This window comes from Portunus trituberculatus, chromosome 20 (genome assembly GCF_017591435.1).
Source record: "Portunus trituberculatus isolate SZX2019 chromosome 20, ASM1759143v1, whole genome shotgun sequence".
Lineage (NCBI taxonomy): Eukaryota > Metazoa > Arthropoda > Malacostraca > Decapoda > Portunidae > Portunus > Portunus trituberculatus.
This window is the reverse complement of record NC_059274.1, coordinates 13236890-13258851: the sequence shown is the minus strand read 5'-3', so window position 1 is coordinate 13258851 and position 21962 is coordinate 13236890. Positions and strand designations below refer to the sequence as shown.

The 21962-nt window shown below is 39.5% G+C and overlaps 1 protein-coding gene across 5 annotated transcripts in view; it reads right to left on the bottom strand.

Annotated features, from left to right (window-relative positions):
• Window positions 1-969: 969 nt before the first annotated feature.
• The window catches only part of LOC123506444, an 85458-nt gene continuing 64465 nt past the window's right edge, over window positions 970-21962 (bottom strand). For all 5 annotated transcript variants that reach the window (XM_045258535.1, XM_045258534.1, XM_045258533.1 and 2 more), the window contains 4 exons: window positions 12695-12884; window positions 10670-10767; window positions 1786-1970; window positions 970-1598 (listed from right to left, as the gene is read on the bottom strand). In XM_045258535.1, coding sequence (XP_045114470.1) covers window positions 1445-1598; window positions 1786-1970; window positions 10670-10767; window positions 12695-12884 — 627 coding nt within the window. In that variant the 3' untranslated portion in view covers window positions 970-1444. The remainder of the gene's footprint in view (window positions 1599-1785; window positions 1971-10669; window positions 10768-12694; window positions 12885-21962) is intronic.

The following is a 21962-nucleotide window of genomic DNA, read 5'->3' as shown; positions in this document are numbered from 1 at the left end:
TTTTAATGCATGATTATGGCCTTATAAAACTGAAACCACTAATCAGTGCAAACAAAGATTCATGAAAAAAATCAATAATAATCATTTTAAAAATATCTAAATCAATATTGATTTTTAATAAAAACATATTTATACGATATTTAAGTGATAGAAACAAAGAAATAAACAATATATATACTACATATACAGTACTGATTTTACTTGGTGGATTTTCATCACCTAGTGTGGGAGCAGTAGCTTCAAATATAACACTTGTAAATAGTCAAAGAATTACTCTTTACTAGGAGCTACAAATATAACACTTGTAAATAGTCAAAGAATTACTCTTTACTCGCTCTTCCTGGCGCTGTGTCCTCAAAGTGTTTGCTGCCACAAAAAATACTCCATAAGTCAAAGAAGGTAGTAGTGTACATGTATTCCTTGTGTCATCATATATTTGTTTATTAATTACTTTCATATTGCAAGAAATTACTTAGGTGAGAAATTATTTTTATCAAACAACTCTTGCCTTCGCATTTTTACATATCTTACATAACTAGTATCCTTTGCATTTTTACATATCTTACACACCTAATATACATATACTAAGTCTTCCCTTTATCATCACATTATAAGCACCAAAACATACTTTCATATTAAATGAAGCATTTAGTGGCAATCATTTGCCACAGTGCAATGTATCTCATCCTAACTTACCAATGGCATCTTCCTCTTTTCACTTTATATACAGGTTGAACCTCCCAAATCCGGCAACCACCGGACCTTAGACTTGCTGGACCATGGAAAATTACGAACTATAGGTGGTCCCCAAAATACCCTCTATATACTTACCGAATGTTGTACTGTTGGCATAGGGACCGCACTGAAACACCTTTATCTAGCTTCCTCAATAGGTCCACTTTCTGTTGCACTGATATTGTCATATGTTTGTGCTTTTTCTTTGGTTCACACACAACACTATCACTTCCTGGTTGCTTGGAAGCCATGTTTAGGGGCAAATATTACAGAAAAAAATGTTTATGCACCTGAGGGGGGTGGTGCTTGCAATGAGCGGCAGTGTGGTACTGATCCAAATTTGACCCAGAATGCCCGGGCTCCAAAACACAGTACAGTGCCGCCACGTCCTAGCGGTGGTCTGGCAAACAAAAATTTTGCCGGATTACAGGTGTTGCCAGATGAAAGAATACCGGATTAAGGAGGTTCAACCTGTATATTTACATAACTATGTTTCCACTACCTTCAGTAAATATAAATATGTTCTTGCTTATCAGTAAAACTGTTGATATTGTTATTTTCTACATGGTAAGCAAATATTGTCACTGACACTGTCTCACTGCACTAAAAAGTCTCATGTCTGGTAGTGATTCTTACTCCCCCTTCTCAACCAGTCTTGTGGCTATTAGTGCCCTGTTTGTTTATATCAGCTGGAAGCTGTGGTCTTTTCTTAGCGAGGACCAGAAGTTTCTGGAAGTATTTGTGAAGAATCCACCTGTTCATCACCACATGTATATTGATCACACTGTTTCTGTTTAACAGCCTTGAGAAAACCATCAGCAGTCTTCTTCAAGGAAAAGTCTTCATCTCTGCCACTGTTTAGCCTGTCAAGGATATAACAATTGAATTTTACACTGGTTAAATTTTTGCATGAGAAAATATTTTTATACTGTTAGAAATCGTCAAATGATACAATGAATTAAAAATAAAGTTGAATGACGAGAGAGTTTATGGCTGTTATGAGGAACAGAACTTGTCACACATTAAGACAAGAAAACAGACATAACTTACATGTCAAGAAACAGCTGGAGCTCCTTCTCAAAAGCAAAGAGATAGTGGTCTGGGAGGTAGGTCATAACATCACAAATCACTCTCTTGGAGCACCACGTGGAAGAGGAGGAGAAGGCATGTGCCATTAGAGGAGCAGCCAAGAGATCCCCTAGCCTATCCTTACTTTCAGTGCTTCCACCATGCAGCTGCAAAGCAGAGACAGGATGTTTAAGATGTTTGATATTCTTTGAAATAAAAGATTTGGAGTAAGTACTATTGCTGACATGATTGTGATTAAGTGTGAATGTATACAAGATGTCTAGTCATAACTATTCCATTTTAATGAGTTTGTAAACTATAGATATACAGTCAACTCTTGATTAAGGCAAGTCTGAAAAACAACAGGTTTCCCTCACAATTCAATGCCTCATTATTCAATATTTTTATTTTGTGATCATTATGAATTATGTCCACTTTCTCGTTTTCTATTGTCTGGGCTCATGCATCCAATTTTTAAACCCAATCACCAGAATGTAAACAAAATTACGCACCGCAAGCACATTGCCACTAACGCCACATCTGTCACCCATCACCACAAGGTGTAAGGATAATCAGTGAACAGGATACTGCTCTTTTTTTGTTTGTCTTTTGTTTGTCCTCTACAGGAGCTGCCAATCCAAAGTTCAAGGTTCCACCATAGCCTTTGCAACTGCATAAGATAGAATAGTTTTCTTTCTTCATTCGCTTCAATTGGTTCTTTCATCCAAATGTTTTATTTTTCTTTCTTTGGCTGCAGATAATTATACATTATTGTTTTTAGTAACCTTTTGTCTGAAAGCTGGAAAGCGAACTCAAGCCATTATCATCCCAATCCCCAAAGGTGATGGCAGCTTTCGCCGTATTTTTCTCACCAGCTGTCTGTGTAAGATGATGGAACGGGTAATATTCAACAGGCTTATAAATAAGGTGGGCCATGTACTCTCTGGCATTGTACATGGCTTCCTAAAAGGTCATTCTACAAGTCACTGTTTTGTTGAGTGTCTTATAAATAAGGATGCTACCTGTAGAGCTTTCGTCGATCTCAAGGGTGCCTTTGACAGGGCCAACAAAGATGTTATTATGGAGGAACTCATTCTCAAAGGTGTCAAAGGTAGATTATTAGGATGAATCAGGGATTATTTGTACAACTGAACAGCACAGGTTTGGTTTCAAGGTGCAGTTTCCTCTGAGGAAGTCTTTGAGTTTGGAACACCACGGGGTGGAGTCTTTAGTCCATGCAGATAATCTTGGGATGCCCCAGGACTGCACAGATTGAAGTCTTCAGATCTGAACTGCACCTGCCGAGTATTATGTGTAGGGTACAGGAAATTATTTGTCGCACAGTTAGTCGGATGCTATGCACGGGCTCCAACTCTAAAGGGATCACTGACCCCCCTGTATCATGATCCTCGAACTCTTGCAACACCATACCTCAGGAAGATCTCGGGAGTACTGACGAGTGTAGGTGTAGCCAAGGCCTGTATTAACATTGTTATGTCACTGCTACAACCCGCCTGGAACCCTCACCGTGTCAGTGTTGATATTCACTCTCTGCATCAGCCCAAGAGGGACTGGCTCCCTCATGTGCTGCAAGACATGTTCATGACTAAATTGTCCAAGTACCCACACGTTCAGGCTATTCATGTTTATTGTGATGGGTCAGTCAATGGCAACAGGTCTGGATGTGGACTACATCTCTGCCAGTCACTACACTAACACTTGAGGTTTCCAGGCAGCTCCCTGCACACATGTCTTCCACTAGGGCAGAACTATATGCTGTTCTGGAGGCGCTCCATATTGTGGTGTCTCGCCATAAGAATGTTTATTTCTTTATTGACAGTCAGGCTGGATTGTATACTCTTCAATCCACCTCCGCCTTGGACTGTTGTCTAGTTAATAAGTGTCTTGATATCATCCACACCCTAGAAGGTCCTGGTGCCACAGTCCATTTCACCTGGATACCCTTTCATGTGGGTATCCCATTAAGTGAAAAAGACGGTGGCGCAGTGGATAAGGTGGTGAGCATGGGATCGGGCAGACGTCCACGCGTAGGTTCGAATCCCACCACGTATAGCCTTAAAACACTGTGCCATTTGTCGAGTGGTTTAAAGTTACCTACATGTCACCATGATACCCAAGTTCTAGGTGGTTACACCCAAGATGAGCTTAGGTGGTGATATGGGCCCTAATATGGGTACCACTATAAATAAAATTGCCTGTGCCACTAATGGGCGGAAGCTGAACAGCGCTTCATAATACTCTTCAAGTCTGCCTACAGGAGCTACAGGCCTTACCGTGAGAAAAAAAAAAAAAAAAAACGCCTTGCTCAGTGTGCCCTCCAAGATGACACAGTGGACCCTGGCACTGAGTACACTCTGGGTTATGTAATGATTAATATTAAGGACCTTGTACATAGTAGCATTAGTGATCAGCTGGAGCTTTATTGTCATAGAGGCAGTGGCACTAGTCTTCACTATGCACGTGTCTCCCAGAGCTGTGCTTACACCTATGGGACACACACTGCATCACACGACAGGGTGGCAATGAGGCTCAGATTAGGCTACAAATACTTTTGGGAAGTCAGTGCTTTTCCTGGTGTGTGCTGTGTGCAGCACCAAGGGGAATTCAATGTGGACAAAAGCCATGTCATGGAAATGGGAAAGAGTGAAAGACGACCCGTGGTAATCTATAAGATGGGAGATGGAGTAGAACTGGAGAAAGTAAAAAAGGAAAAGGACTTAAGAGTGACGATGGAAGAAAATAATCAACCGGCAAGCCATATTGATAGAATTTTCAGAGACACATACAATTTGCTAAGGAATATTGGAGTACCACTTCACTACATGGACAAAGAAATGATGAAGAAACTGATAAGTACTATAATAAGACCCAGATTGGAATATGCAGGAGTAGTGTGGACCCCTCATAAAAAGAAACACATAAGGAAGTTGGAGAGACTACAAAAAATGGCTACAAGAATGGTCCCAGAACTTGAAGGGATGACATATGAGGAGAAACTAAAGGCTTTGGATCTTCCAACATTGGAGCAGAGAAGGGAGATAGGGGATCTCGTACAAGTTTATAAATTGATAAACGGAATGGACCAAGTGGACAATGAGTATCTGATCCTGAGAGAAGAATATGCCAGTTGAAGCACAAGATCGCATAGTAAGAAGCTGAGGAAGGGAAGATGTGTAAGAGATATTAAAAAGTATAGTTTCCCGCAAAGATGTATTGAGATGTGGAACAGTTTGAATGAAGAAGTAGTGTCTGCAACGAGTGTGCATACTTTTAAATTAAGATTGGATAAGTGTAGATATGGAGACGAGGCCACATGAGCATAAAGCCCAGGCCCTGTAAAACTACAACTAGGTAAATACAATGAAATAGATATAGAAGAGGGAAAGGAAGATAGAGATGAATCATACAAAGGAGACCGATTAAACTACAGAAAGGCTGATATTGAGAACCTCAAGAACTATTTTAAAAACGTTAACTGGGAGGAGATGGAAAATCAAAGAGGGTGCAAGAGATATAACTTATTTTTGGAAATATACAAAACAGGAGTTGGAATATGTCCCAAAATATAGACCTAAAGAAGAAGGAAAGAAAGATTGGTTTAATGCAAGGTGTGCTAGGGCAAAGGAGAAAAGAGATGGAGCATGGAAAAGGTGGAGAAGAAACAGAAATCCAGCAAATAAGGAAAACTTCAAAACGGCAAGAAATGAATATGCTAAGGTGAGGAAGGAAAAGGAAAGGAACTATGAAAAGGACATTGTCGAAAAATGTAAGGAGCAACCAAAATTATTCTACAGATTCATAAATGGAAAAATAAGGCAAAAAGAAACAATAGAAAGGTTAAAAGGAGAGAACAGGATGGTGGAAGCCCTAAAAAAAGTATGGCAGAACTGTTAAATAGTAAATTTCGAAAGACCACAGGGTAATAGAGAGACCGTCCATATGAAAGAGATTAAAGTAACCAAGTTTGAAATAAAAGAGTTGATGACAGAATTAGATAGAGAGAAGGCAATGGGACCAGATGAAGTCTCAGGCAGAATATTAGAAGAATGGAGGGAAAAACTAGCAAGTCCTATATACATCATAAAATGCTCAATAGAAAATGGAACAGTACCAGTAGAATGGAAAAGAGCTGAGGTGGTTCCCATATATAAAAAAGGAAGGAAGGAAGAACCTTTAAATTACAGACCAGTATCACTAACTAGTGTAATATGCAAGATGTGTGAAAGAGTAATAAAGAAACAATGGGTCGAGTTTCTTGAAGACAACAAATTATTATCAAATAGCCAATTTGGTTTTAGAAAATGTCAGTCGTGTGTAACAAATTTACTGAGTTTCTACTCTAGATTGACTGCATTTATTTGGATTTATAAAACGCATTTGATAAAGTGCCACATGAAAGATTACTGTGGAAGTTTGAGGAAAAGGGTGGTCAGTATTGGCACCAATACTTTTTCTCTTATGTATAAATGACATGCCAGAGGGAGTGAACAGCTACATAAATCTGTTTGCAGACGATGCGAAACTGTGCAGAGTTACAAAGCAAAAAGAGGATTGTGAAATACTGCAGGAAGACCTAAATAAGATCTGGAAATGGAGTAAAAAGTGGGAGATGGAATTCAATGTGGACAAAAGCCATGTCATGGAAATAGGAAAGAGTGAAAGACGACCAGTGGGAATTTATAAGATGGGAGATGGATTAGAACTAGAGAAAGTAAAAAAGGAAAAGGATTTGGGAGTGACGATGGAAGAAAACAATCAACTGGTAAGCCATATTGATAGAATTTTCAGAGACATATAATTTGCTAAGGAATATTTGATTAGCATTTCACTACATGGACAAAGAAATGATGAAGAAATTGATAAGTACTATAATAAGACCCAGATTGGAATATGCAGGAGTAGTGTAGACCCTTCATAAAAACAAACACATAAGGAAGTTGGGGAGACTACAAAAAATGGCTACAGAATGGTTCCAGAATTTGAAGGGATGACATAATGAGGAGAGACTAAACGCAATGGATCTACAAACCCTGGAACAAAGAAGGGAGACAGGGGATCTGATACAAGTTTATAAATTGATTAACAGAATGGATCAAGTGGATAATGAGAAACTGATCCTGAGAGAAAAATTTTTTATGACACTAGAAGCACAAAATCACATAGTAAAAAACTGAGAAAGGGAAGATGTCTGAGAGATGTTAAAAAATATAGTTTCCTGCAAAGATGTGTTGAGACTTGGAACAGTTTGAGTGAAGAAGTGGTGTCAGCAAAGAGTGTGCATAGCTTTAAAGAGAAATTGGATAAGTGTAGATACTGAGACAGGGCCACATGATTGGATAAGTGTAGATACGGAGACAGGGCCACATGAGCGTAAAGCCCAGGCCCTGTGAAACTACAACTAGGTAAATATACTCTGCATCACTATATCATGGAGTGTCCTCTCATTGCTAAATTTAGGCCATAAGGTCAAAAATGACTTGTATAGCCTCACTGACTATCTCCTAGACTCAACCACACTCAGAGATATACTCAGGGAATATCCTCAGTTTACTCCCAGACTGTAGGATTTTTATGCAATAAAGTGTGCAATTTCTGTACAGTAAGCCCCCACACTTGGCGAATTAATTAGTTTGGTGAAACTACCGCCAAATGCGAATTTTGCCAAACACGAGTTCTTTACACCATATAAATTGCCAAAAAAAAAACCTCAATCAGTCTTTGGTCGTTGCCAAAGTCCCTCTTTTGATCCCTAAAATACCATCTTTCAAGCTGAAATCAAATCTTTTGCCTTCACATATTAGAACACATGTACAAAACAAGCATACGTGATGCTTTCCTCGTCTGTACACCCGCTTTTCCACCCGTTTCCCTCACCCACTTTCGTTCTTTGCTTCCACCACCTGTTGTGCTGATAGAGGCCTTGTTGGCGGTAAATCGCCAGAATTTGTTCCCACATTAGCAGAACAGAGGTAGCACAAACAAAATAGCTGAAGGGGACTCACACATCCTCCTCCTTTGTTGTATTTCATTATTTATTCAACAATGGGCGGCCACCAGATGTCACTGGCTGGTTAAGAGATAGCTGAGCCGACCAAGATATTTACTATCGCGATTTTTCTGTACTTAACCAAGAAACTATATGGCATTGTATCATTATGTACAAGTGAAGTAGTATAATAGCGTCTTAGCAGTACACTGGAAATCGTTTACCGTGATATATCTCTTGAAACCAGGGCCAGAATGTTTAACATCTGGCAATTCTATTTCACATTGTTTTTACGATTATGAATAAGATTAAGCTAATATTGTGTTGTTCACCCGTTTACCATAATCAGTGTGCACTATTCAGCTAGAAAAGTACACGTTTAGAGTGTATCAGTCTCTATTTTGACGAAAATAAAAGGGAAGCAAATCTTGCCACTTAAGAGTCAGAAGACCGAGAAGACTGTCCCTAATCTAAGACCAGCAGCAAAGTTTGTTTACAAGTTTACAGATGCTTCAAGCTGGAGGGCGGGAGGAAGGAATCTGGATATGCAACCAGCTGGCCAAAACAAGGTAAGTTTGCAATATTTTTGTACTAATTTGGGTAATTAAATGGCTAACATGCAGCTGAACTACACCAAGTCTACCGGCCTAAACTTAGCGATGTGATGAGCTCTTCTTCGGATGAAATCAAGACCAATATGAGCCATATCTGATCTCAGATGACGGACGGTCTCTGAACTTGGATATCCGCTGTTGAATTATTCAGTATTATTAACATTAAATTTCCGCCAAAAGAGAAGTTGATACTGAAAATGTATATTTATTTTCCGTACTCTAATGTCAATCAAATATCTAGAGAGGCCTGACAGTGCTTATCTTGCATTTGTATTGTTTATAAATGCCAAAAAGGTGAGATGAGAAGTGCCAGTTTTGTCAGCTTTGGCTTCACATCTCAGGGAAATACATTAAGGAGAGAAATGTTTTCTCTTATGCTATATTTTTCTTACGAAGCTTTTTCATTACTCAACTCGTGCATGAAGTTACTTTGACATGTAACTGCTTTTATAACCGTAGGTAAATCACGGTAAGGATAAAGTCATTTCTTGCTCAGTTATCTCTTAACTTGTAGAGCCATCTGGTGGCTGAGGTTCATAAATAAGCCATAAATGTATCAATCAAACCAACCACAGCATCAAGATAAAGATCAAGATCACTTTCAGTTGTGTTCAAGATCAAGTTCAGTCACCAAAAGACCAAGGAAAAGCTTATCTTTAGAGAAAAAGCTTGAAATTGTTAAGAGCCATGAAGGTGCTAGGGAGCCAACTTAACCCTGCAATTGCCCCAATCCACTGTCTCCACCATCATCAAACAAGCAGCAAGTGTGATTAAAGAAAGTGAGACAGCTTCTACATTTATGGCAAAGATGCTAATGAGGAAGCAGAAGCCAATAATGGAGGAAACAGAGAAACTTTTAAGGCTGTGGATTGATGATCAGACTTGCCACTTGAGTGCCACCTGCTGACATAACTAAAGTTCATTTTTCTCCTCTTGCCAGTGGATATAGGCCTACAGGGAAAACACTGTATAAATAAAAAATTAGCCTATAACACTACATCCTTAGGTGGTGTGGAAAAGTATTCTCAATCTCTCAGTAGGATAGGCCTAGGTTACTCTCCCCATTAAATTAAATCCTATTGTACCTTAAGTTCACTATTTGATTGTTTGTTATTCAATTTGGTTTTCAGGAATGTAACCAAATTGTAAAATAAGGGAAACCTGTATTTCAATTTAATGTGACAATATTTAAGGAAATATGATTTAATAATGCAATTCATTCAATTTAACGCAAGTCAACTCAACTTGATGGCATCACTTGCACCCATGTTGCTTCTGATGGGGGATGCAATAAACATTAACAATGAGCGGAGCAACATCCTGCTGCGAAATGGTATCCATGAACACATAGAGAGAGAGAGAGAGAGAGAGAGAGAGAGAGAGAGAGAGAGAGAGAGAGAGAGAGAGAGAGAGAGAGAGAGAGAGAGAAAAAATGTTGCAATGGTAATGAAGTTAGCAGGTTGCCAATAAAACCACCTCCTGAGGTGCTACCGTCTCATATACATTTTATGTTCACAAAACAACATTTTTACAAGCCTTACCACCAAGAAAGGATTGTTTTGTGATGCAGAAAGTGAAATCATGCATGGAACACCAAAAACAAAGCAGGAGATGAGGAGGCATTATTTTGTCTGTTGGCAGCCTCCTCTTCTTGTGACCCCTTTAGCTCATGTATTGCTTTCACCACAATATTTGTGTTTCCGCCCCTCTATTGCCTGCTATAATGAATATCATATCTCTGTTCTCTGCACTTTCACCTGATGTCCTATACTACAGCACCTAAGCATCCTTCAACCTCCTCACACGAAAGTAATTCCAAGAAATCAAGGAAGACTATAACCATTGAAAAGAAATTGGAAATGTTAGATCACTCATGCTAGGGGAGAAAAGACCTCATCGTGGTTGTCCATGTGACGGTACTGGTCACTGGGGGAGAGCATGTTGTGTAGCATCAGAGCTAATAAAATGAGAATGTGTGTTTTTAATGTTTTTGTGATGTAGTGATGTATTAATAGTTTTTAAGCTTTGAGTAACAAAATCCCCAAAATAGGCAGGCTTTCCCAGTGGTCATAAACATAACCCACCGTCCTATTACCATTTGAATAATGTGATGTCTCCAGGAATGAAACCATTGCATTAATCAAGAAATGACTGTACATACAAGGTAAAAACTTGCACTTCTGAAACTGATTATATTGTATAATCACAGTCTCATTATCTCATCTTCACATTTACACTGCCTCACCTTGTCTAGAAAATAAAGAGTTGAGTCATCCTCAATGGACCGTTTACCAATTATGGTGGTGGAATTGGTGGCTGCAGCAACTGCCAACACTGCTAGACCTACCAAGAGAAACACTGGTTAATGGTGTTAGGAATTGCAGGATACATCATATATACCTCAATTTTTTTTCTTTTTGCTTTTTCCTCCTTAACAGTAAGAAGAACTGAACAAAGCCAACTGCAATTCTGTAATTACCCTAGATGGCTATGTTAAAGACATGATCAGTTGATAAATTCATAACAGATTTTTAAACAAAACCCATGCTCACTTGTCCCCACAAAACTAGACATATATACACTAACTACACTGACAAGCTGAGGGACTAAAAATGTCATTAGGCTCAAATTGTTTAAACTAAATACCTTACTATTGGCCTTAAAATCTACTTTTAAGCATTACAAACAGACTTGCATCCACCTTCACTTCGACAACACCACTACTATTGCCTGTATAGACTGGGAGCACAGATTATCCTTAATGTAGTAAGAAATCTTGGATCAGGACTAGTCAAGAGGAATTACCATGCAAGTGGAATACAATAAAGGGCCTGACAATGCTGGAAGCCAGAGTCAAGGTTAGTTAGTTTTGGATATTCAATAAAACAACCGTTCTTTGTCCCCCCCCAACATTCCCTGATGCAACTGATGTTTGAAATGACTTAAACAGCCATGTATGTTGAAGGGCAGAGAGTGGCTTGTTCAGGCAACTCTCCACCACTGACTGGCCTTGACTCTGACTTCCAAAAGGGGTAGAAATTAGGAGTAATAGTACAAGGTTAGGACTTATTGTTATAGAATTATTCTCCCTTAAAGGCACACCTCCAAGAAACCAATCACAACCATAACTATTATAGCAATTATTCTCCCTTAAAGGTACACATCCAAGAAACCAATCACAACCATAACTATTAATGATAATTAGTCAATTCCTATTATTAATAATTAACATTACTTTGACAATTGGGGCAGCAAGTTTTTTTATTACTGACCTTTGGATAAATTACCAAAAAAAAAAAAAAAAAAAAAAAAAAAAAAAAGGGAAGCAGAAGTTAGTATAAATGTGTCCCACATAATCATGGATGCTTCAAGTCTTCAATAATATCAAGTTTTTACTTGCAGATTGCAGCTACAACTTTAATCTCTTGCTTGCTAATGTCTTTAATCTCTTGCTTGCTAATGTCTTTGAAACTATCTTAAAAAGGAAGAAAAGTCTTTAAAAATCTGTCACTTCACAATCTTCTATCTGATCACCAGTATGGCTTCTGTCAAGGCCACTCTACAGGGGAACTTCTGGCTTTATAATCCTTATAGAGTCTTGGTCAACCTCTTTTTTGAGATTTCGGTGAAACTTTTGCTGTTGCCTTAGACATATCAAAAGCTTTTGATAAAATCTGCCACAAAGTTTTGATCTCAAAACTACCCTACAACAGTTTCTGTCCTCTCTGCAACTTCATCCCAAGTTTTCTTTATGACCGTTCTATTGCTGCTGTGGCAGACAGCCACTGTTCTCCTAAATCTATTAACAGTGGTGTTCCTCAGGGTTCTCTCACCCACTCTCTTCCAATTATTCATTAATGATCTAAATCTAACTTCTTGTGCTGATGATACTGCCTTTCCATGTCTTTTCAGACAACCAACCCTTTAGGAAGTTAGCAGTTCCCATAGGATGCCTTCCCTTCTGTGGCCTCGCTGCACAAGACTTTCTTCTTCCTCTCGCCCCTACTGTCCAATTTTCTAATGCAAGAGTTAACCAGTACCCTCAATCATTCATACCTTTCCCTGGTAAACTCGAACTCCCTCCCTACTTCTGTATCTCCAATTTCCTACAACTTAACTTCATTTAAGATGGAGGTTTCAAGACATTTATCCCTTTCTTTTGGCTAACTCTCTCAGACCTGCAAGGGTCTGGCAACTAAGTGGGCAAACTTACATCATGATAAAAATGTCAATGTCACTAGCAGTTCAACAGATCCCTTCAGAGACTCACCAATAGCTGTGATGGCACCAACACCTGCCACCACAGGCAGAGCTTCACTGTCAACAGTGCGACTGATATATTTGTTCATAGAATCCAGATGGAGACTTTCTGAGATGGCATTCACCCTCTTGTTGAGCTGCAACCGCTCAGACAATCTGTGGCCTGCATCCATCATGGGCTTCAACACTGGAGAAGCTACCTGCAGAATGTAAAACTGACTTACCAATAGTTAAATGAGCATGCACACACATGCACATGCACACTACCTAGATGAAGGAATGATGAAGAAGATATTATGTACCTTAATAAGACCCCAGTTAGAATATGCAGCTTGTGTCTGGTCACCGCATATAAAGAAAAATGTGAAGAAGGTAGAAAGGGTACAAAGGCTGGCAACAAGGATGGTACCAGGACTCAGGGAGTTAGACTATGAGGAAAGACTGAGGAAGCTGGGGCTGACCGCATTAGAAGAGAAGAACAAGAGGAGACATGATAACTATGTATAAATTGGTGAACAAGACTGACATACTGGATAGAGAGTTGATAAAGGTGACCACAAGTAATTATCTCCGAGGACATGGAAAAAAGCTAATAAAGGACATCTGTCTAAATGACGTGAAAAAATACAGTTTCCCGCATCGTAGCATTGATAAGTGGAATAAACTGAGCAGTCATGTCGTTGATGCGGTGTGTGTCAATCAGATGAAAGAGAGATATGACAGGAATGGACAAGGAGACAGGACACAGAGAGCTTAGCTCGGGCCCTGTAATACACAAATAGGTAAATACACACACACACACACACACACACACACACACACACACACACACACACACACACACACACACACACACACACACACGGTGTGTGGAATGTGTTGTGGTCTCAGTCCTATCCAAAGATCGGTCTATGAGCTCCAAGCTTGCTCCGTAATGGGGAAGACTGGCTGGGTGACCAGCAGGCGGCCGAGGTGAATTACACACACACACACACACACACACACACGCAAAGATGTGTTGAGACTTGGAACAGTTTGAGTGAGGAAGTGGTGTCAGCAAAGAGTGTACATAGTTTTACAGAAAAATTGGATAAGTGTAGATATGGAGACGGGACCACACGAGCATAAAGCCCAGGCCCTGTAAAACTACAACTAGGTAAATACAACTAGGTAAATACACACACAGGCCCTGTAAAACTACAACTAGGTAAATACACACATAATTTCTAGATGAGGAGCAAGTCATATCAAATAGACAATTTGGGTTCAGGACAGGATGGTCATGTGTATCAAATTTATTAAGCTTCTACTCAAGAGTTATTGCAAGACTTGAAAACAGAGATGGATGGGTAGACACAGTATACCTGGACATTAAAAAGGCTTTTGATAAAGTTACGCACAGAAGACTTCTTTGGAAACTAGAGAACATAGGAGGACTGCGTGGAACCTTGCTCGAATGGACAAGAGATTATTTGAAGGATAGGGAAATGAGAACTGTGATCAGAGATACATACTAATTTTGGGGTAAAGTAACTAGCGGAGTGCCACAAGGGTCAGTGTTAGCCCCCATTATGTTTCAAGTTTATGTAAAAAACATTCACATTGGGATAAACAGTTATATAAATTTATTCGCTGATGATACAAAGTTGCTAAGAGTTATCAAAACCAGAGAGGACTGTCTGCTATTGCAGGAAGATTTAAACAAGATCTATGAATGGAGCAAGAAGTGGAAATAGGAGTTTAATGCCAAGAAATGCCACATAATGGAACTAGGAAAGAGTAAGAGAAGACCAGTATGGAACTATTTGATGGGAGAGGAAGAAATAATGAAGACTAAAGAGGAAAAAGATCTTGGAGTGATCATACAAGAAAATCAGAGCCCTGATAAACACATAAGCAAGATATTTGGACTATCATATAAGATGTTGACTAATATAAGAGTGGAATTTCATTACATGGATAAAGATATGATGAAAAAAATCATCACAAGCATGATACACCCAAGGCTGGAATATGCACAGTGGTGTGGTCTCCGAGCTCTAAAAAGGATACAAGAAAATTGGAAAGGATATAGAAGATTGCTACAAAGACGGTGCCGGAATTAAAGGACCTCATATATGAAGAACGACTGAAGGAAATGGGACTGCCAACCTTACAAGATAAAAGAGAATGCGGGGACCTAATAACAATGTATAAGATAGTAAATGATATTGAAAAGATAGACAAGGAAGACCTGGTGCTGTTGACGGAAGAAGATGGAAGGACAAGAGGACATGAAAAGAAGATCAGGATGAGGCAGTGTGTGAAGGATATTGGAAAATACAGTTTTCCACACAGAACGGTGGAAAAATGGAATGCACTGGATAATGGAATTGCACAACACATAGTGTGCATAACTTTAAAAAAAAAAAAAACTAGATAAATGGAGATATGGAGACAGGAGCCCCGCTCAAACCCTGTACAATACAACTAGGTAAATACACACACACACACAAATTAGATAAATGGAGATATGGAGACAGGACAATATGAGCCCCGCTCGAATCCTATACAATACAACTAGGTAAATACACACACACACACACACACACACACACACACACACACACACACACACACACACACACACACACACACACACACACACACCGGTAGCTCAGTGGTTAGAGCACTGGCTTCACAAGCCAGAGGACCGGGGTTCGATTCCCCGGCCGGGTGGAGATATTTGGGTGTGTCTCCTTTGACGTGTAGCCCCTGTTCACCTAGCAGTGAGTAGGTATGGGATGTAAATCGAGGAGTTGTGACCTTGTTGTCCCGGTGTATGGTGTGTGCCTGGTCTCAGGCCTATCCGAAGATCGGAAATAATGAGCTCTGAGGTCGCTCCGTAGGGTAACGTCTGGCTGTCTCGTCAGAGACTGCAGCAGATCAAACAGTGAAACACACACACACCATCGCCGTCGCCGAGAGAGGACGGCTCATCTCCGGCTGTGGACGGGAAGAGCAGAAACTACCTATGGTGTTACAGGGCCCGGGTATATGTGTTAATGTCCTATTAATGTCCTACTGTCGCATAGTGTAGAAAGTGGGCCATTTTCAAGCGGGATATGGGGAGTGGTCCCTGAGCGGAGAGTGTGGGCAGTGATTGTTTTGGCCATAATCAGCTGACGATAACAATCATGGCATCCACGCCTCGACAAGCCCGGGACTTTGAAGGGTTTGTGACTACTCCAAGAGGACTGGAGTAATTAGATATGGATGCAAGAATTCAGGCATTAGAAAGTATGTTCCTAAACATTTTATCCATAGAAGAAAAACTGGATAGAGTCATAGCGGAGAACGATTCCTTCAAAAAAGAGATCTATTTGTTAACGATAGAGAACAAAAAGCTATTGAAGGAAAAAGTAGAAATGGAGAAAGAAAACCAACAACTAAGGAAACAATGTGAAGAGATGAAGGCTAAACTCCCAGAAATGGAGAAGAAAATATCCGATGGGGACTGGAGGAAGGAGGAATGCCTTAACCTAATTGATGCCAGGATGAAAGAAGTGAACCATGAACATCAGGAGATACAAAGGTCCTTTAGGGAGATGTGAAAAAGCAGGAAGAGGAAAATAAAGTGATTACGCAGAGTGAAATGGTAAAGGCACTAAAGGAAAATGAGTATGTGGTGAGAGATATTGCTGAAAAGAAAAAATGCGTGATCATAACAGGATTGAGGGAGGAAACTAACAGGAACTGGCAGGATAGGAGGGATAACGAAAATGACAGGATTAAGTCTTTACTGAATAAGATCTCAGTAGAGGAAGAGGGCCTATATGCTGAGGTAGAAGAAAGTGTGAGATTAGGAGCTTTTGAGGAAGGCAAGAATAGACCATTAAAATTGAAATTAAAGTCTCAGGTGGCAGCTGAGGCCTTGCTAAGGAGGGCTTGGAAACTTAAGAACTCTGAGGAAACCAAAACAATTTACATAAGAAGAAATATGTCACAGGATGAACGAATGAAAATAAAAGAGCTTGTAACTGAAGTGAGAGAGAGGAATGACGAAAGAACAGAGGAGGAAAAGACCAAGTTTTTTGGGGAGGATGAGAAATGGGAGGCTAAAGAAGTGGTGGATAAAACAGACGGAATAGACATTACATGGAAGAAAGAGACTAGGAATGGAATACAAGTGACTTACATGAATATAGATGGATTTCTGTCTAAGAGGCTAGAATGTATGGATTACCTAAGAAATAACGAACCGGACATAATGTGTGTGGTGGAAACAAAGCTAAGGCCCGAAATAAAGCTAGATTGGTTTGTTGTAAAACACTACAAAGTATGGAGAAATGATAGAAAAATAAAGGAGGTGGTGGTATAATGGTTCTTACTAAGGAAGATCTGATAGTGAAGGAGGTGAACTATAGTAAGAGAAATGAGGAAGTGATAAGTATGCTTATAACAGATGGCAAGAGGGACATTAATATTATAACAGTATACATACCACCCAGAACCAGTGCTTGGGAATATGAACAGTATCAAATGGTGATGAGAAATACTCTAGACAGAATGAAGCAAGAACTCATCAGAAAGGATAGAGTGATGATAGTCGGGGACTTTAATTGCAAAGAAATAGTGTGGGAGGACTACGAAGTGGTGAACGGTGGTGAGTGGGCAGAGGAATTCTTAAATGTAGCAACAAATAACTTGATGACACTTTGGGTGAGATCACCAACAAGGTGCAGGGGACAAGATGTTGCAGCAAGGTTGGATTTGGTATTTAACAGGGGCATCTCTCTAAAAGAGGAAATTGAACATGAATGTCCCTTAGGGAAAAGCGATCATGATGTCCTAAGCTTTGAGCTGGATATGGAATTAAGCACGAATAAGATTGTGGAACGCAGGGAGGAAAAATTTAATTATATTAGGGCATATTATAACCATATAAGGGAGTTCTTTAATGAAATTGACTGGTCCATGGTATACCAGGAAAGGGATATGCAATTGAAATACAATAAATTTATGGATTTATATAACTCTGCTGTGAAAAAGTTTGTGCCATATCATAGAAAGAGGACTTTAAATAATAAACAGTGGTTTAATAGAAATTGTGAAGAAGCAAAAAAGAACAAAGAAAAGGCATGGAAGAAACTTAAGAAAAACAGTGATGTATTATCAAGAGAAGTTTACAAAACAGCAAGGAATAGATATGTTGAAGTAAGGAGAACAGCACAAAAGGAATATGAACAGAGGGTGGTGGAAAACTGTGATAGTGACCCAAAATGTTTTACAAATTCATAAATGGAAAACTAAATATAAGGGAGGCAATAGAAAAGGTAAAAATGGGAAGAAGTATATGAGGATGCTAGAGATATAGCTGAAATTTTGAACGACAACTTTTGCAAAGTGTTTACAAAGGAGGAGCATTTTATAGGAGAAAGGCCTACGGAAATAAAGCAAATGCAGGACATCATGGTTACTAAGGAAGATGTAAGGAAAATTATAAGCAATTTGGATATTAATAAATCAATGGGGCCTGATGGCATATCTGGGAGGTTGCTAAAAGAATGTAAGGATCAATTGTTGAACCCGTATTTGATATTGTGGAAACCTCCATACGAACAGGATTAGTCCCGAAAGAGTGGAAAAGAGCTGACATTGTGCCTATATATAAGAATGGTAGTAGAATGGAACCGCTAAATTATAGACCAGTATCGTTGACTAGTATATTGTGCAAGGTATGTGAAGAAGTAATTAAAGCTAAGTGGAGTGAGTATCTAGAAAGTGAAAACATTCTGAGTGAAAGACAGTTTGGTTTCAGAAAAGGAAGATCGTGTATCCAATTTATTATGTTTTTATTCAAGAGTGACTGACATACTACAACATAGAGAGGGATGGGTGGATGCTATCTACCTGGACTTGAGAAAGGCCTTTGATAAAGTACCACACAATAGACTGATGTGGAAACTAAAGAAGATTGGAGGAGTAAATGATAAACTAGCAAAATGGATGGAAAATTACTTAGTGGGAAGAGAAATGAGAACAGTGGTGAGAGGAAGGAAGTCCGAGTGGAAGAAGGTAACCAGTGGAGTTCCACAAGGGTCAGTGCTTGGTCCCATCATGTTTTTGATTTATGTTAATGATATGCCAGTAGGAATTGACAGTTACATGAACATGTTTGTGGACGATACTAAAATTATGAGGAGAGTAAAGAATGTGGAAGATTGTAACAAGTTACAGGAAGATCTTGATAAAATATATGAGTGGAGTAAAGAGTGGCAGATGGAATTTAATATAGACAAGAGCCATGTTATGAAAATGGGAAGAAGTAGATACAGACCAAACAGGGATTACAGGCTGGGTGATGAGAAAATTAAAGAGACCAATGAGGAGAAAGACTTAGGAGTAACCATGCAAAACACTTTGTCACCGGAGAAACACATTAACAAGATATTTGGGAAAACATATAACATGCTTCAAAATATTGGCCTTGCATTCCACTACCTAGAAGGAATGATGAAGATATTATATACCTTAATAAGACCCCAGTTAGAATATGCAGCATGTGTCTGGTCACCGCATATGAAGAAAAATGTGAAGAAGGTGGAAAGGGTACAGTGGCTGGCAACAAGGATGGTACCAGGACTCAGGGAGTTAGACTATGAGGAAAGACTGAGGAAACTGGGGCTGACCACCTTAGAAGAGAGAAGAACAAGAGGAAACATGATAATTATGTATAAATTGGTAAACAAGATTGACATATTGGATAGAGAGTTGGTAAAGGTGACCACAAGTAATCATCTCCAGGGACATGGAAAAAAATTAATAAAAGACATCTGTCTAAATGACGTGAGAAAATACAGTTTCCCGCATCGTAGTATTGATAAGTGGAATAAACTGAGCAGTGATGTCGTTGACTCAGTGTGTGTCAATCAGATGAAAGAGAGATATGACAGGAGTGGACAAGGAGACAGGACACAGAGAGCTTAGCTCGGGCCCTATAATACACAAATAGGTAAATACAAATAGGTACACACACACACACACACACACACACACACACACACACACACACACACACACACACACACACACACGGTAGCTCAGTGGTTAGAGCGCTGGCTTCAAGCCAGACGACCGGGGTTGATCCCCGCGGGTGGAGATATTTGGGTGTGTCTCCTTTCACGTAGCCCTGTTCACCTAGCAGTGAGTAGGTACGGGATGTAAATCGAGGAGTTGTGACCTTGTTGTCCCGGTGTGTGGTGTGTGCCTGGTCTCAGACCTATCCCAAGATCGGAAATAATGAGCTCTGAGCTCATTCCGTAGGGTAACGTCTGGCTGTCTCGTCAGAGACTGCAGCAGATCAAACAGTGAATTACACACACACACACACACACATACACACACACGGCCCGGTAGCTCAGTGGTTAGAGCGCTGGCTGATACAGAATACAACATTTGGATAAAGAGGAATATAAACCAGGAAGAAAGGAAAATGAGAGAGAGAACTGAGAAATAAAGCTAAGGAAAAAACAAGAGAAGTACAGAGAACAAGAGTAAAAAATTTTACTAAGGAGTACTAGACATGAGGCTGAGGAAATGGCATGTCAGAGAAGGAGAAGGAAAACATTAAGAGTTATGTACATAAACATATATGGGTTTATATCAGGAATGTTGGAAGTGAGAGACTATATATTGGAAAAAGGACCAGACATGGTATGTATAAAGGTGGGTTCACACATGTCAATATGCTAATGAAAGTCACTATAAGTATCAATCAGAACACGTTCACACATAGCAACTAGGAATTTGGGAAGTACAGGGATCCTCCCTTAATGAGCAGGAGTGTGCACAAATTTAAGGAAAAATTAAATAAAATGAAGTATGGAGACAGGTCGCTATGAGGCCCACTCAAATCCTGTAATATACAACTAGGTAAATATGCACACACACTGAAACACACACCAAGGCCATCATGCGGACAAGGTGTGTCTCAGGAAGTTTGAGAGAGTGTGTGATCTATTGCAATGTTCTCAGCTAGGATGTGTTGTATGGGAGGAGCTACTTAGAGCATGCTGTTCAACAAAGAAAAAAATAAAATAAATGAATAAAATAAAATAAATAAAAAATAAATAATAACAACAATAATAATAATAATAATAATAATAATAATAATATTTGTCGATGAAAATTCTCAAGTAGGGACAGTGATCAGCCAACTTGATGTAAACAAAGGTGCGGTAGTGCTTCTATTAGACAGGTGGTCTACAGGATGAACATTTTTCTGGATTCAGGAAAGAAGAGGAGCAATTGCCAGATGAATAAAATTATAGGACTGCTAGCAATGAAACAAATAAGAAGTGAGTTATTGGAAAATTTGGAAAAAGTAAAGTTAGGATTTCTGGAGGATAACAAATGTTTTAAACTTCTTCAATGACAAGAGTAGAAACAGAACCAGTGGAAGATTGAAAGAGGGAATAGTAAGAAAGTGCACAAAAAACTAATACACTCAACCCTCGATTTGCCGGACCTCCATTTGCCGGATTTCGGATTTGCCGGACAAGAGTCTGTAAAAAAAAAAAAAAAAAAAAAAAAAAAGTCCGGGACAAGTCGATTTCAAACTACCGCGCCAGACAAAGTTCGCAAATCGGGCACTATAGATGGCAGCGCGGGCGGACATACACGTCTAGTACTGGACTGTAAACAAGTCTGCCGCGTCACACGAGTGTTGTGCTACCATCAATATATCTACAGTAAGGTAAATGCTAATAAAAAAAAAAACAGTACAGATGTGTGTCGGCGGCATTGGCATGTGTTACGGCCCCACGTGGTGAGATGATGATGATGATGATGATGATGGTCGTCGGAGGTTTTGCCTTTGCCTCGGCACCTCCTGTTACTTCTATTCTTCCTGATCCTGCCTTTCTTTTATTTTTCTTTCTCTTGTCTTCCACATCTGGTGCACAGTCTCTTTCTTCTCCCTCAGTTTTGTTTTTCTGAACAAAAAACGTCTGATTTATTTTCAACTTCCTGGTACAGCTGGTGCAGGTGCCGAAATGCCGTTAAAGACAACACTATGTTCCCACCGGAAATGCCGTTAAACACGGGATTGGTAAATCGCGTGCCGTTAAAGCGGGTTCAACCTGTATAGGGTAAAGTGGCAAGGGGTAAAGGACATTTTCCATTGCCGGACATTTGCCATTGGACAAGTTTTAGTCCGGCAAATCGAGGTTGAGTGTACACCCTTTTCCTTTACAAGACAGTGCAGAGTTGTGCAAACTGGATCTTAAAAACAGTAA